Below are 13,548 nucleotides of genomic sequence, written 5' to 3' on the forward strand. Positions count from 1 at the left end.
TGAGATGGCTAAAAATAGCTTTATCGTGTATAATGAGATAAGAATCCAATGTCTCTATTCCGACCAGGTCTCTCCATGGTTTTAAGTTTGGTAATAAGTTGCTGCAATTCAGCAACTTCTCTTTCCAGTCTGTTTCTGAAATTCTTTTGTAATAAGACAGCTCCTTTGAGATCTTGTATAGAATGTCCTGGGAGACTGAAGTGTTCTCCTACTGGTTTCTCTGTCTTGTGATTCCTGATGTCCGATTTATGTCCATTTATCCTTTGGCGTAGGGTTTGGCCTGTTTGTCCAATATAGAGAACTGAAGGGCACTGCTGGCATTTGATGGCATACACAATGTTGGAAGTTGAGCAATTAAATAGTCCTGAGATGGTATGTTTGATGTTGTTGGGGCCAGTAATGGTGTTATTCCCACCACCCTTCTGAGTAATACCCCTCCCCATATAAGGGTCTGGTGACTTCTGTTTCAGTGTATCTGAAGAAGTGTGCATGTACACGAAAGCTCATACCAATAACAAACTAAGTTGGTCTCTAAGGTGCTACTGGAAGGAATTTTTTTATCATGTGGATAGCAATTGTTGTTGACGTATGAAAGGGTGTTGCTTATGTTCATGTGTGATACTGGACATATTACACATGGTAGGACTGGTGATTTCAACATCCACCAGAACTATCCAAGCTAAGGGGAAGGCACTGGCAAGCAAAATAGGCAGAAGCAGGTCTTGTCAGCCTGGACAGACAGTGGTGTGGATGACAAATTTTTGTTTAAATTTGCAAAATAAATTGTAGTACTAAAAGTGGAGGAGCTTGAGCGTCTTCAAGACAATCACATATTCCAAGCCATTAAACATCTCCAAGAAATGGTTATTGAAAATGTCCTTATATTCCCCAAGCTTAATGTATATCACTTCTTTCATATTTAATGTATGGAATGCACTCAAAATGCAGCAAGTTTTAGTTCTAACAGCTAAAAAGCATGGCCAACAACTGAATATTTATAGGGCCTTTCAGCAAGCTAGTAGTGGGAAGGAAGACTCCCATCTGCTAGAAATTATTTCACAGTTTTGGGAGGTGGAGAAACCCATCTATTTCACTTTAGCCAAAGGAGGAATGATTCTTCTACCTCTAACAACCAATTTTCAATTTGGAGTTATGATTTTCTTCACTTAAATTATTTACAAGTTTGCCTGTGGAATCCTGCATATGGCAGGTATTATCATATAATACAGTACTGCATTATTTAGTATGCAGCCTACTGAATATCCTGCTAGTATGGTTTTTTTATAAAAAAAACCTTCATTCTTTCTGACTGCCTACAAGGTTTAAAACACAGTATTCATGGAGAACATCCATTAGCTCCTTGTGAATCAGTCTTTTAAGCCTTGTTTTGTGATGCTACCAGACTATATTACTCCTAACCTTTTTTTTTAATCAATTAAAGTTTGCACTAAATAATGGAAAATACCTAGAAATTCCACCTTTGTAAATAGACTTATTTTTTTCTGCCGAGTGTATAGATCAGCTTTAATCCAGGTTACCCAAATTCTATTAAGGGAGAATAGTTTCTAAATAATCGTAATTTAAAATCTTTAGAGCTGTACGGAAAAAAGAAGAAAATGTGCAAAGCAATCTGCAGCAAACATTGGAAATGGGTAATTCACTATTTCATATTCTGAAAAAATGGCTTGTCAAAATACCAATAGGCATCTGGTTTAAGAAGATACTTGCCCGCTAATACGTCTAAAATGCAAATACTTTCATCTGAAAAGGTGTAATGAATAACCATTGCTATACATGAAGCATGAACAGTTCTTAAAAAGTGAACAATACATTTTGTCCCAAGGATAGAAAATTATCATGCTGGGTGTTTAGCTCTGTTGGGAGTTTCATTTCCCCAGAGTTTGCCCCAGATTTTGCCCCATGACCACTGATTTTTCCTCCTCCTCCTTACTCTCAGTATTTATTATATGACTGCAGACCAAATAATTGTGAAATTAGTTCCATGAACCTTTGGACACCACTGCCCTGGCCACTTGCTACCTAGCAATAAACCTCCAAAGAAAATGAAAATGTAAAAAGCATAGTTTTGATATGGAGGGGTTGGAGTCTGTTGTTAAAAAAAAGTAAAATGTGTAAGATTCCATTGGGCATATATGAACCTAAAGTAAATCTTTGAATCTCAGCCTCTTTGAATATCCTTTAAATTGTTCCTTAAGCTCATTCACAAATAGCGTACTGATTTTCCAGTAGTCAGAGAAAAGGCATTTCTGTGAATGGGTTAAAACTTCCTGTAGAATTTGAAATACTGTATATAAAGCACCAATCTTTCACTGTCCTCAAAAGTTGAACACATGAATTGAGTGACAACATTCATTCTGAAGGAGGTCTTAATGCTTCAGAGTCATTAAAATTCTTTTTGTATATACTCTGGTCCTTTTTTCGTTTTCGCTTTCAAAAGTTTTTACATCCTGTCTCAAGTTTATAAAATAATTTCACCTCAAAACCTTGGACACCGTTGCATAAATTTTCTTTCATCTTAATACCTATTAAAGAGTAAAGAAGCAGTCGTTAAGTATAATATACATCAAGACAAAAGTACTAAATAGACCTTCAGATATCGTCGCTGGATTTAAAATTTAAGCAACATTAGCACAACACTTTTCCTCTGCTTAAACTGCTCCTATCGATTGACCTAAAGGAGATGCAGTAAAAGGCAAATCACTATTGACTGTACCCTTGCACAGGTCTCTAACATTAACAAGTCTTGTTAAGAGTTTAAACACTCGTGCACTTAGACAACATTTCATTACTTCCAAATGGAATTGTGCCAGGTTCTTAAAGAAAAGGGGCTGTTCCCAGAACGTCCTTTTAAATTATTTCTTAACCTAGTGAGAAGCTGTGACAAATTCCTCTTGCTGCTCTGCTAATGTCACTGTTGACCTCTTAAGAATCCTGCTGTTCTAGCTCTTGGGCTCTTAGAAACTCACACTTGCAAGAATTCATAAAAGCCTGTGGTGAGGCCTCTTAACTTGTTGATTCTGTAAACCAACTGCAACTTTGGGCTAGTGGTGACAAAAATAAGTTCAGTGGGTTGTTTGGATCAATAAATATAATTGCCTATTCTTAGGGCTAGTACTGGTGTTCTCTAGAATGCCTTTAATAGCTCGTTCTTTAATGCAAGCTGAAGAATAAACATGGACATTGGAACAGGGGTATTAAAGACAAGCATTGCATTGTTATATATAGATGAGCTCATGCTAATTACTGAAGGCCAGATTTGCAACTTCCTCTGAAGCACAGATCCCCACCCACAACAGATATCTCCATGCAACCCTGTTAACAATCCTATCTCCCCAGGCACACATTTACATGGAAAAACAGCGAGACCAGATACAGTGACTCCCATAACTGCTAGGGAAAGTCCTGTCCAAAAGACCATTGGCAGTGCTATCAGTGTCAAACATAATCCATCTATTTATGCAAGTGTGGGCCTGGACGATGGACCAGACCAACTGTATATGGGCAATCCCCAAGGGGCTTGGTAAAACTAAAGTCAGCTTGGATTCGTTTGAACTTCCTTAGCAATGTTCTCTGCGTTTTTGTAAGGATGCTCTGTATGTGGAATGCATAAGCATTATCCGGAAAGTGGTGTGAGCCAGAAATAACAGCTGACGCTTGCTAAGCCCTACTGCTGTAGGAATGTACAAATCCCTTTAAATCCTCAAAACAAGATTTCTAAAGAAGTATTTCAGAAAGAATCTGACTTGAGTGTCTTGCACTGGCAAGCAATTCAACACTTGCGTTACTCTTAAGTTCATTCTAGGCCACTCAATCCCATAGATTTTATGAAAAGCTAAAGGATAAAGCACATCATTTCACTATGAAGAGAGGTTCGAATCTGAAAGCAAAACAACTGAGTCTAAGAAAAATGACATAAACTGGCCATGTTCATACATTATGATAAACCATGTTTAATGGTTTGCTATTAACACTAAGATTGTTACTGCTTTGCTCCCCTGCGTCTGTATGAGTGGGAGCAACAGACTCCAATTCCTGACCTAGGATTACGCAGGATTGGAGTAACACAAACCATAGTCCTTGATCTATATGTAACACTGAGCCAGGGATTGTGTTCACAGTAACTATGATTTATTGTGATATATGAATACAGCCATTGTTACAATGACAGGAAGGGAAGCATGCATTTTATAGAATGAGCCTTTTTAGTCAATAGCGCTAAACTATATGTTAGCATAATATGCACATAACTCAGAATCGCACAATTCCCCCCCCCTCCAAGACATTGGAAGCATCTGCTCTCACTTTTAACTTAACCATAGTTCCCCGTTACATTTGAGCTCAGGAATTCCAATTGATTTAAACCATGGTTTGTTCAAACAAGTGATGGTCATAAGCCATGGTTTGATCCTAGCTTGTTTGAACAAAGCCTAGTTTGAACTAGCCATTGACCCCCTGTGATATGAAAAGGAACTCTATTAGTTTAAAAGCGCAAATGAATGCTTCTTGAGCTCATCATTCTACCCGATAAGAGGAGGAAAGGAGGGATTATGTGGTTTGGCATTATGCGGTTGAGTTAAGACCAAAAAGTCTCATTCTATAAAATACATGTTGCACAACACATTTTTTGAAAGACCGTAAAAATGTGTAAGTTTTTGTGTAAAAATGTGTAAACAGGAAATTACTTACGGTGAAATTGTGCAGCCAGACGCATATGCATGGTGACCTGTATAACGGATATCGCAACGCACTACATTGTTGGAGTAGTCTGATTCTGGTACCAAGTAGCTCGGGTTTACACTAACCTGCAAAAGAAATGCATGCTGTACTTTGCAAGTTCATATGTTGATATTTATTATTATTATTAACTTTAAAATGTAATTTCCATACCTTTAAGATGTAATTTCCAGGTTTAACATCTGTGATATCAATCCATTGGCAGTCTATGTCAGCATTGTATGTGTCATAACACCCAGGGCTCAATCCCTAAAATTGAAGTGTAGCAGGATAGTGAAGTGAAAGCCTTAACTTTCTTTTATATATATGTAAGTACAATGTTGACAAATGTCAAAAAGCTTCCCTAGATAATTAACATTTCTCAGTGATTCATAACACCTTACTGCCACCATTAGTTCCATCAAAATGATTGCTCTCCTGCTATATAAATAGAATGACCCTTATAGAAAAGGTCTAAATTCTAGCAAAATAATTTTGCCTTCCAAAACAAACGAAAGATCCAGCATTTTCCCATTCAAAAGCAAAGGAGCCATTTTCATGAAAGACAAGGATATCAATGGCTGCTAGACACAATCACTGTATTCTTCCCCCCACTATATTCTCCCCCCAGTTGTTGCAAGTCACAAGGACAGGACCTCCTTGCAAGCTTCCCATTAGGGTAACTTGGTAAAACAGGACTTAGGTTAGGCTCTTTTCATGTCTCATTGTTATTTTGCTAGATTAAAAGGAAGGCTTGACTTTAGGAAACATATTTTTGTCCTGAAATGACAGCTCCCCTTAAGCCATGAACTCGCAGCTCTTTGGGTCTACGTAATGTGTGCGGTTCAGTTCCTTTCCCTACCCTGAAATCATTCTGAGTGGTGCCTGGCTGCCCCTACGAAAAGTACAATGTTTTGCCACAGACTGTGTGTCACTTGGCAAGGGTTGTGTACTTGCTGCGGAAAGAAAGCTCATGGGTATACTGAGAGCTGGCAGCTATGCGCATTTTTTAAAAATTAGGATGCAGTCTTCATTTGCTGAGGAAAATACTTTGCAACAAGCACAAGTCTCAAAACAGTGGATGAAGCTGCAAGAATTCTAAAAGAATTCATAGTAGCAATCAGATGCTATAATACTTAAGAGACTCAGCTAGCCAGTTTGCAGAAAAGGACCTAAATCTGTAAGGGCTCACAAGAAGGTAGTTGGCAGTCGCCTCTAAACTTAGTTGTACCCCTTGCAACCAGTACAGGGATCAGAGCTGGAAGATATCTCAATGCATTGTCTGAAACTGGTTTGAAGTTCAGACTGCGATACCGGTTTCAACGTCATTATCCAAGAGATGGCATTTCTACATCTCTCTGTGAATACTGAATAAAAGACCTTAGCAAGAGCTTCTTGTCTTTCCATTACTGGCAGCCTGCCGTGAGGGAGGGGGAACGGATTCCCTGAAACCTATATGGTGCTGTTGTTTCAAGACTGATGTTTGAAATCCATCTATATTCTGACAGCAAGAGATGAAAAATGATCAGCGACTACCTTACCTGCGTATGTGCTGTACACGCATACCTTCTATAGTATCCGTAATCGCAGGACGTATCTTCAAGACAAAAGCTTGCTTTGTGTCCTTCAGCAACTCTCCTTTGGGAGCTTGCTTCAAGCAAGTCATAATGGCTGAATTCATCCATACTGTGGTAGTGTCTGTTAAACCGCAGGCAAACTTTTTTATTGTTAACCCAACAACCATAATAAATAATAATAATAATAATAATAGTAGTAGTAGTGGCCCAGCAAAACAACGTTGGCATAGAGCCTTACAATCGCTGTTTATTATTCCAAAATAATGGGCTAATTTTGTTGCCCTATGATACTGTTCTTCATATAGCTCCATTATTCAACAATTATATTACAAATACAGCTCTTGAGAGCAAATTGTTGCATAGCATTTAGTTTGTTTAAAGACTAAGCAAAATCATTGTTCCAAAATTTCCTGTTGCAAGAAGTAGGAAGCACCTAAGTGTCTATATCAGAGTGTCCAATTGTTACCCTTGAATACTGTTCATCTGAATTAAAAATGCTTACTTTGTATACTGTAAATTTCAAGGATACTACGGATTCAGTGGCCCCCAAGTATTTACGCAAAATATTTTGATATTTAAACTCCACTGTGTTAAATATGTTCTAGTTTTACACACATTGCCTTATTATCCTTCTGATTATTCATTGGTCATATTGTGAAAGGCCTGTTCCGTTGCTACATTATATTTCTCACAGTAGAGTAGCTGGAGGGGAAATAGATTCAGGTAGGTAGCTGTATTGATCTGACGCAGTCGAAATAAATAAAAAAATTGTCCAGTAGCACCTTAAAGGTAAAGGTAAAGGTACCCCTGCCCGTACTGGCCAGTCTTGACAGACTCTAGGGTTGTGCGCCCATCTCACTCTAGAGGCCGGGGGCCAGCGCTGTCCGGAGACACTTCCGGGTCACGTGGCCAGCGTGACATCGCTGCTCTGGCGAGCCAGAGCCGCACACGGAAACGCCGTTTACCTTCCCGCTGGTAAGTGGTCCCTATTTATCTACTTGCACCCAGAGGTGCTTTCGAACTGCTAGGTTGGCAGGCGCTGGGACCGAACAACGGGAGCGCACCCCGCCACGGGGATTCGAACCGCCGACCTTTCGATCGGCAAGCCCTAGGCACTGAGGCTTTTACCCACAGCGCCACCCGCGTCCCCAGTAGCACCTTAGAGACCAACTAAGTATGTTCAGGGTATAAGCTTTCCTATGCATGCACACTTCTTCAGATACCTTCTTGTGTGCATGCCCAGAACATACTTAGCTGGTCTCTAAGGTGCTATTGGACATTTTTTTTATTTATTTGGAGGGGAAATAGGTTAACTTTAGACAGCCACCTCAACATCATCTCTCCATTGCATTTTCTTATTGTTGATTCCAACAGAAGATGGAATCAAGCAACATGTTTCAACACAAATGTCTCTCTTTGGGTCTAAAGCTGCCTTTGCAGGCCCTCCCAAGCTGATGTGAGTTGTGGTACCAAACATCTGGAGGGCACCAGATTGGCAAAGGCAGGTCTAAAATCAACGAAGCTAATATTTGCCCTATGTGTGGCCTAAGCAGCTGAAAACCAAAGGCTGCCTTGTCGTACGGCAGTCTTCAGATCACAGAAACCATACCTATGTTAGCACATCTTTGAATCCTTCTCATATGCAGGAAATGCTCATTGAGTTCAAGAGCTCAGGTACTAACATCACCTTGAGTCGACCGATTTCACCCACCTAACATTTCCACTAATTACTGAGTAAGTATGTTCTGAACATCCAAAATGTATACATGGAAGATGAACAAGTTACATTTTTCCATCACATTGGAATAGCTCCTATTTATTTTCTACAGTGGAACCTCGGTTTTTGAACGTCTCGGAAGTCGAACATTTCAGTTTACGAACGCCAAAAACCCGGAAGTAACTGCTTTGGTTTTCAACTGCTTTTTGGAAGTCGAATGGCTTCCGTTTTGAGTTTTCAGAAGAAAATACTGCTAGAATTGCATGCTTTGGTTTTCGAATGTTTCGGAAGTCAAACGGTCTTCTGAAATGGATTATGTTTGAAAACCGAGGTTCCACTGTATTCCTAAAGCAGGGTCGTAAACTTGAGTTCAGTGGGTAAGGGTTCAACTCCTGCTATTTTCTACATGGCAGCAAGAGCCGGGGAAGGGAGTGGAGTGGAGTGCTGGAAGCCACATCACAACAAACAAACAGCAAGTGAACATAATTGGAAAGTACCATACTGAGCCCTTCACTCACTGATGACAACTGTGCCACTCCCAAGAGTATCGTGGTCGGCTTGGCAAGAAATCCGATGTGCCTTGGTTTTTCACTCTCTGGGGGAATCTCAGAAGCATTCTATTATCATAGTCTCTGACATCCGACCTGTAAGCTGAGCTGCAAATATGTAAAACATACATGTGCATGAAATAGGCTTGAAATTGCTCGTTAAACACACTTTGCCTTATGGTGCGACATTTGTATTTATTATAGTTGAAACGATCTCTTGGGGATTTTTAGAGAATGCAACATAACGAGAGCTGAAGCTGCTTAACAATGTCCAATGCAGTATATATCAGTGTTTTCCCTTCTCTACAGACCCTCTCAGATCGGCAGAGGGGGTCCTCTTGGTAGTTTCCCCACCCCTACTGTGAGAGGGGTAGACTGGGAGAGGGAGTTTTCTATGGCAACTCCTAAGCTGTGTAATTCCTTCCCCAGAGAGGAAGAAATCTTCATTATGCAGTTTCCATTATATGCTGAAGATGTGCCTCTTTACCCTGACCTTTGACACCTGAAATATGTATTTTAGGAGCCACCCTATTCTATTGACTGTTATTGTTTTAACTGATTTTAATACTGTATTATTAAATTGTGGAAACCTGTCTTGAGACCTCATAGGTGAAAAAAAAATAACAATTAACTATTGTTACTAGTACTACTACTATTCCATTTGCTATTAATGTTTATGTTTGACTCCTTTTTCATTATGCCCAGCACGTGCCAAGTTGAGGAGCATACCCAATTCCTCTCTTCAAATCAGAGGAAGTATGCATTAGTTCAATAATATATTTAGGAAAATATTTTTTAAAAACTAAGAAGTAGTAGGCCATGGCTGAACGTCAGATAAAACATATCCAATGCCTACTTTTTATTTACTGAACTTCTTTTTAACTTCACTTGCTGGTGTCCTATGAAAGGTGGATTTTCTGTTGTTGCAATAGACCAAAATTTGCTTTGTGTACTGGGCCACCAAGTCCAAATCTTTTACCAGAATTTTTTGTGTCTGTCTGCTGAGTCAGAGTAGGTGTTGATTCCTCTTCCTGCTGATCATGTCCATGTGATCTCCACTTCCTTCCTCTCCTGCCAATTTCAGCAGAGTTTCTATATTTCCCCTTTAAAATGTCAACTAAGAATATGATGGAGTTGTGTAACATTAGCTAGCTATTTTTCTATCATCCTCAAGTACAATATACTCTTAATCAATTTGCTGGCACTACTGCAAGTGTAAAAAGCATATTACCAAATCTTGGCTGGCATTGCTATGAACTAATTTTTGGAGGCTGTTTTGCATAACAATATTCCATCAGATCTAAAATACATATTTTTATATTAGTATCCTCACAGCCTCATCTTATGCATATTTACAAAGAAGTCTAACTGAGTTCAATGGAATTTTCTCCCTAGTAGATATGCATTGGTTGAAAAACCATGGAATAATAATAATAATCAGAAAGTAAATGGTTTATTAAGAGCTGATTGCAAATTGCAATCATCAAATAGCAAGATTTTGCCTTTTTTAAAAAAAACAAAACCCAACTTATTTCACAATTTGTAAACCATGTGTTCAAGGGGGACTTGTTTTCAAAAATTAGCGAAGCACTGACTTAATGAAAAACAGGCACTTCTTAAGGCAGTAATTCCCAAACAATAAGGGCATGGAAGCCTTGTAGTTTGGTCATCCAGCTCTCAGCAGAGGGTAATAGAAACAGTATGTTTCATCAACTGGAATGGAGGCAGAACTCTCTGCTACTTTTGAAATCAACTCCTCTTCCCTCTTCCCTCTCGTGTCCTGAACTGTGATGTAAAAGCAATGTTGTGGTTCCACACAAAGTTGGTCATGCTTTGGTCCTATTGAAAGCAACGGTACTTTGTAAGGTAATAACAACCAACTTATCCCACCAATTTCAATGTGACATTCTGAATCTAATCTGGTGGGTGCCTTTTTTACAAACCCTCGTTCTAAGACTCCAGATCTTCCCATCAGATTCAGTTAGGAATCCGATGCCAACATAAACCATGGGGCAGGAGTGACTCCTGTTTACCTTGCAAGGCAGTTCTCTTCAGCAGCGCACCTCAGGTTGTACATGGAAGTCCTCTGCACATAAGTGGATGCTTGGATGTAGTACGGATCTGGTACCAAGTCTGGGAGACCTGCAGTGCATCATGCCGCAACACACACACACACACACACACACACAGAGAGAGAGAGAGAGAGAGAGAGAGAGAGAGAGAGAACAGATCAAGCCCAGAACATGTTTGCATTTTGCCTATCTTAGAGGAGTCACAAACTAAATCTTCCTAAACACTACATACAATCCACATCTCTCACATCCATGTCTGGTTAACAAGAACCAAGAGTCGTTTTTCTCAAGATCAAAAGGGGGGGGGGAATATGAAAAGACAACGTGCCTTGCAGATTGGCAGATACTGTGAAACACAGCACTCTCCAAAGCAATTTTTCTCATAAATCTTCAAGGCATTCTTCCTCATAAGGACACCAGCTGAGGAGTACACTTAAGTCTGCCAGATCAAAATACCAGAAATGTGTCCGACACTGTGGAGCTTTGCTCTTTGTTATATGGACCTGCAGCTACGCCGAAACAAATGATGCTGGCCATCCATTAGGCAGGTTGTGGTTTGAATTAACCCCGTTCAAAGACCCTGAAGATGAAGGGCATCTTCCAGCCTTACTTTAAAGCAAAGAGACAGAGCAATGGTGCAAGTTTCCTTTGTTCTGGGAGTGGGGAAATTTGGGGGCAGGGGTGCTATAACCATAAGGCTTCTTTCTTCAAAGCGTGTAGTAGGGGTCTTAATTGATCCAGGGTTCAGCCCCAGCAGTTTCTGCACAGGAGCAGATTTAATAATAACAGTGCCTCTGAGCATGCACAGAGAGCTTTTTTGATGGCTGGCCAGGGGCTTGTGGGCTGGAGTTTAAATGTCAGTGTTGCAGTAGGACAGAACTCCACTCCCTCCAGCATAAAGGAAATGAACCACTACTAAGATAACAGAACTTTTGTCCTGAAAAACCTTCCCACTCCAGCGCTCTGCACTGAATTGTAGAAGTTGATTTGTGGGTTGTTGTTGTTTTAACATTACTTTTTAAAGTACAGAGAAACAACCCTTGTTGGAAAAAAAGTTTCCAGTGAATAAGGGATATTCTCGTGCAATAAGTTCCAGGCTGACAACACCGCAGACACGGTGAGGGGCAAAGGGGGAGGGCTGGAACCAGATGGCGAATAACGGCAGTGGAGCCGGCCGCCTTGCCAAGCGCTCCGTTTTAAACGTGCCGTCTGGCGGGGAGGGCAGGATTTGCCACGTGGCTGCGTCGGGGTTGGGTTATTATTATTATTAACTGAATTTATATACCGCCCTATACCCGGAGGTCTCAGGGCGGATGGCAGAACAAAATCAAAATATAAAACCGCAAAATATATAATCGAAATAAAAACAACGACTCAATACCCCCTCCCCCCCAAAAAAAAACCCCACCACGTTTTAAAAGGGGTGCTTGGGGCTTTTTTTGGAGGGCGACTGCTGTCGGCAGCGCAAGCGACCAACTCCACGTTTAAGTCATTGCCGGGGCGCAATTCCTCGCCACACTTTCGCTCGGAGAGGCAGCGCCCGTCGGGTGGCGAACTGCGCGCTCTTACCGTACTGGAAGTAACCGGTGCCATAACCGGGCCGCTGTCGGCTGTCGGGCCGGGGCCGCTCGTACGTGTCGTAATAGTTATAGTACGGGTTGTCGTCCGAGTACTTGTACGGGTTGTACGGGTCATCGCCCACCATGCGGTCTAAGCCGCGCGCCCGAGGGAAGTTGCTCAGAGGAGGCGCGCCGCTGCTGTTGCCCGGCCTGGAGGGGGCGCTGGCGAGGGGCGCTCGCCGAGAGCTGCTGCTGGCAGCGCCGTCGGCCCCGCGCCCCCCGTCGCCGGCGGGCTGCTGGTAGCCGGCTTGGAACCAGTGCTGCGCCTCGGGTCTCCGGGTGGTGCCGTCGGCGGCGATGGCTTGCGCCCTGCGCGGAGCGGTGCCATTGCCCCGGAGGAGCAACACGTGGCCGCCTTGCGCGGGCTGCTGGCTTGCGCGCCGTCGAGGCGGCTGGTACTGGGAGCCCACGCTGAGCAGGCTGTATAGCTGCCCCTGGTTCTCCCACTGAATCCTTTGCCTCCACACGGCCGGCGGCGGCGGGTTCCTTGGCTGAGGCAGCGCGCCCGACGGCGCGCACAGCAGGCAACTCCAATAGACGCACGCCTGCAGCTGGGCTACACGGAGCAGCAGCGGCGGCCGGGTGGAGAGGCGCATGGCTGCGGCGGCGGCGAGTGGGGTACCCCTTGGCACCCCTGGGTCCTGGAAGGACCGTCGAGCCAAACAACAGTCCGACGGCGAAGCAGCAGCTCTTGCAGGCGCCTGGGCACTGTCTTCGTACACAGGTGGCAGATTTCCCCTTTGCAACAAGCGTCCCCTCTCTTCCTCTCCAAGATTGCTAAAAGGAATGCGCTCGGCGCGGGACTGAGCGAGCCGCCTCTCCCTCTTGCTTTTGCTGGTGTCTGGAATGAAGCGGCAGCGGAGGGAGGGAAGGAGGGGCGGAGGGTAGGTGGGTGGGAGGAGATGAGGGCTTTTTAAACTTTTCTGGCACGTTCGCAAAGTTACACAAGCCCATTCTGGCAGGCGGCTCCTGCGCTATTTGTTCGCGTAATGCGCTGCGAAACGTGCCGGCCCCACAGTTCCCGGTCCGCTAAACAAAACAAAACAACAACAAAAATTCTCTTTTCGCATCTCTGCCTCCTCCGTCAGCCTTCCAGCCTCGTGTACCCCTAAGGCCGCGTTGCCACCTTAGACCTTAGACGGGGCGGTTAGTGAACCGTTATTCTTCTTTCATCTGTTGCTGAAGGGGCTTCAACGCGTTACAGTCGAGCTCAGTTGGGCAAACACAGTCATGCGTTCGAGTCCCCAGATGGGCAAAAGATTCCTGCATTGCAGGGGTTGG

General features: G+C 42.7%; 1 protein-coding gene across 2 annotated transcripts; it reads right to left on the bottom strand.

Annotated features, from left to right (window-relative positions):
- Positions 1-13,225, bottom strand: LOX (lysyl oxidase). 2 transcript variants are annotated; one of them, XM_053408218.1, is made up of 7 exons: positions 12,218-13,225; positions 10,610-10,718; positions 8,547-8,684; positions 6,276-6,432; positions 4,909-5,004; positions 4,708-4,823; positions 1-2,543 (listed from the first exon to the last, which is right to left on the bottom strand). In XM_053408218.1, exons 1-7 carry the CDS (start codon positions 12,861-12,863, stop codon positions 2,537-2,539), a joined length of 1,269 nt encoding a protein of 422 aa, XP_053264193.1. In that variant the 5' UTR covers positions 12,864-13,225; the 3' UTR covers positions 1-2,536. The 2 variants fall into 2 exon arrangements, with proteins under 2 accessions (XP_053264193.1, XP_053264192.1); XM_053408217.1 differs by lacking the exon at positions 1-2,543 and having other exon boundaries at positions 4,704-4,823; positions 12,218-13,217.
- Positions 13,226-13,548: the final 323 nt, after the last annotated feature.

Source organism: Podarcis raffonei, chromosome 11 (genome assembly GCF_027172205.1).
Source record: "Podarcis raffonei isolate rPodRaf1 chromosome 11, rPodRaf1.pri, whole genome shotgun sequence".
Taxonomy (NCBI): domain Eukaryota; kingdom Metazoa; phylum Chordata; class Lepidosauria; order Squamata; family Lacertidae; genus Podarcis; species Podarcis raffonei.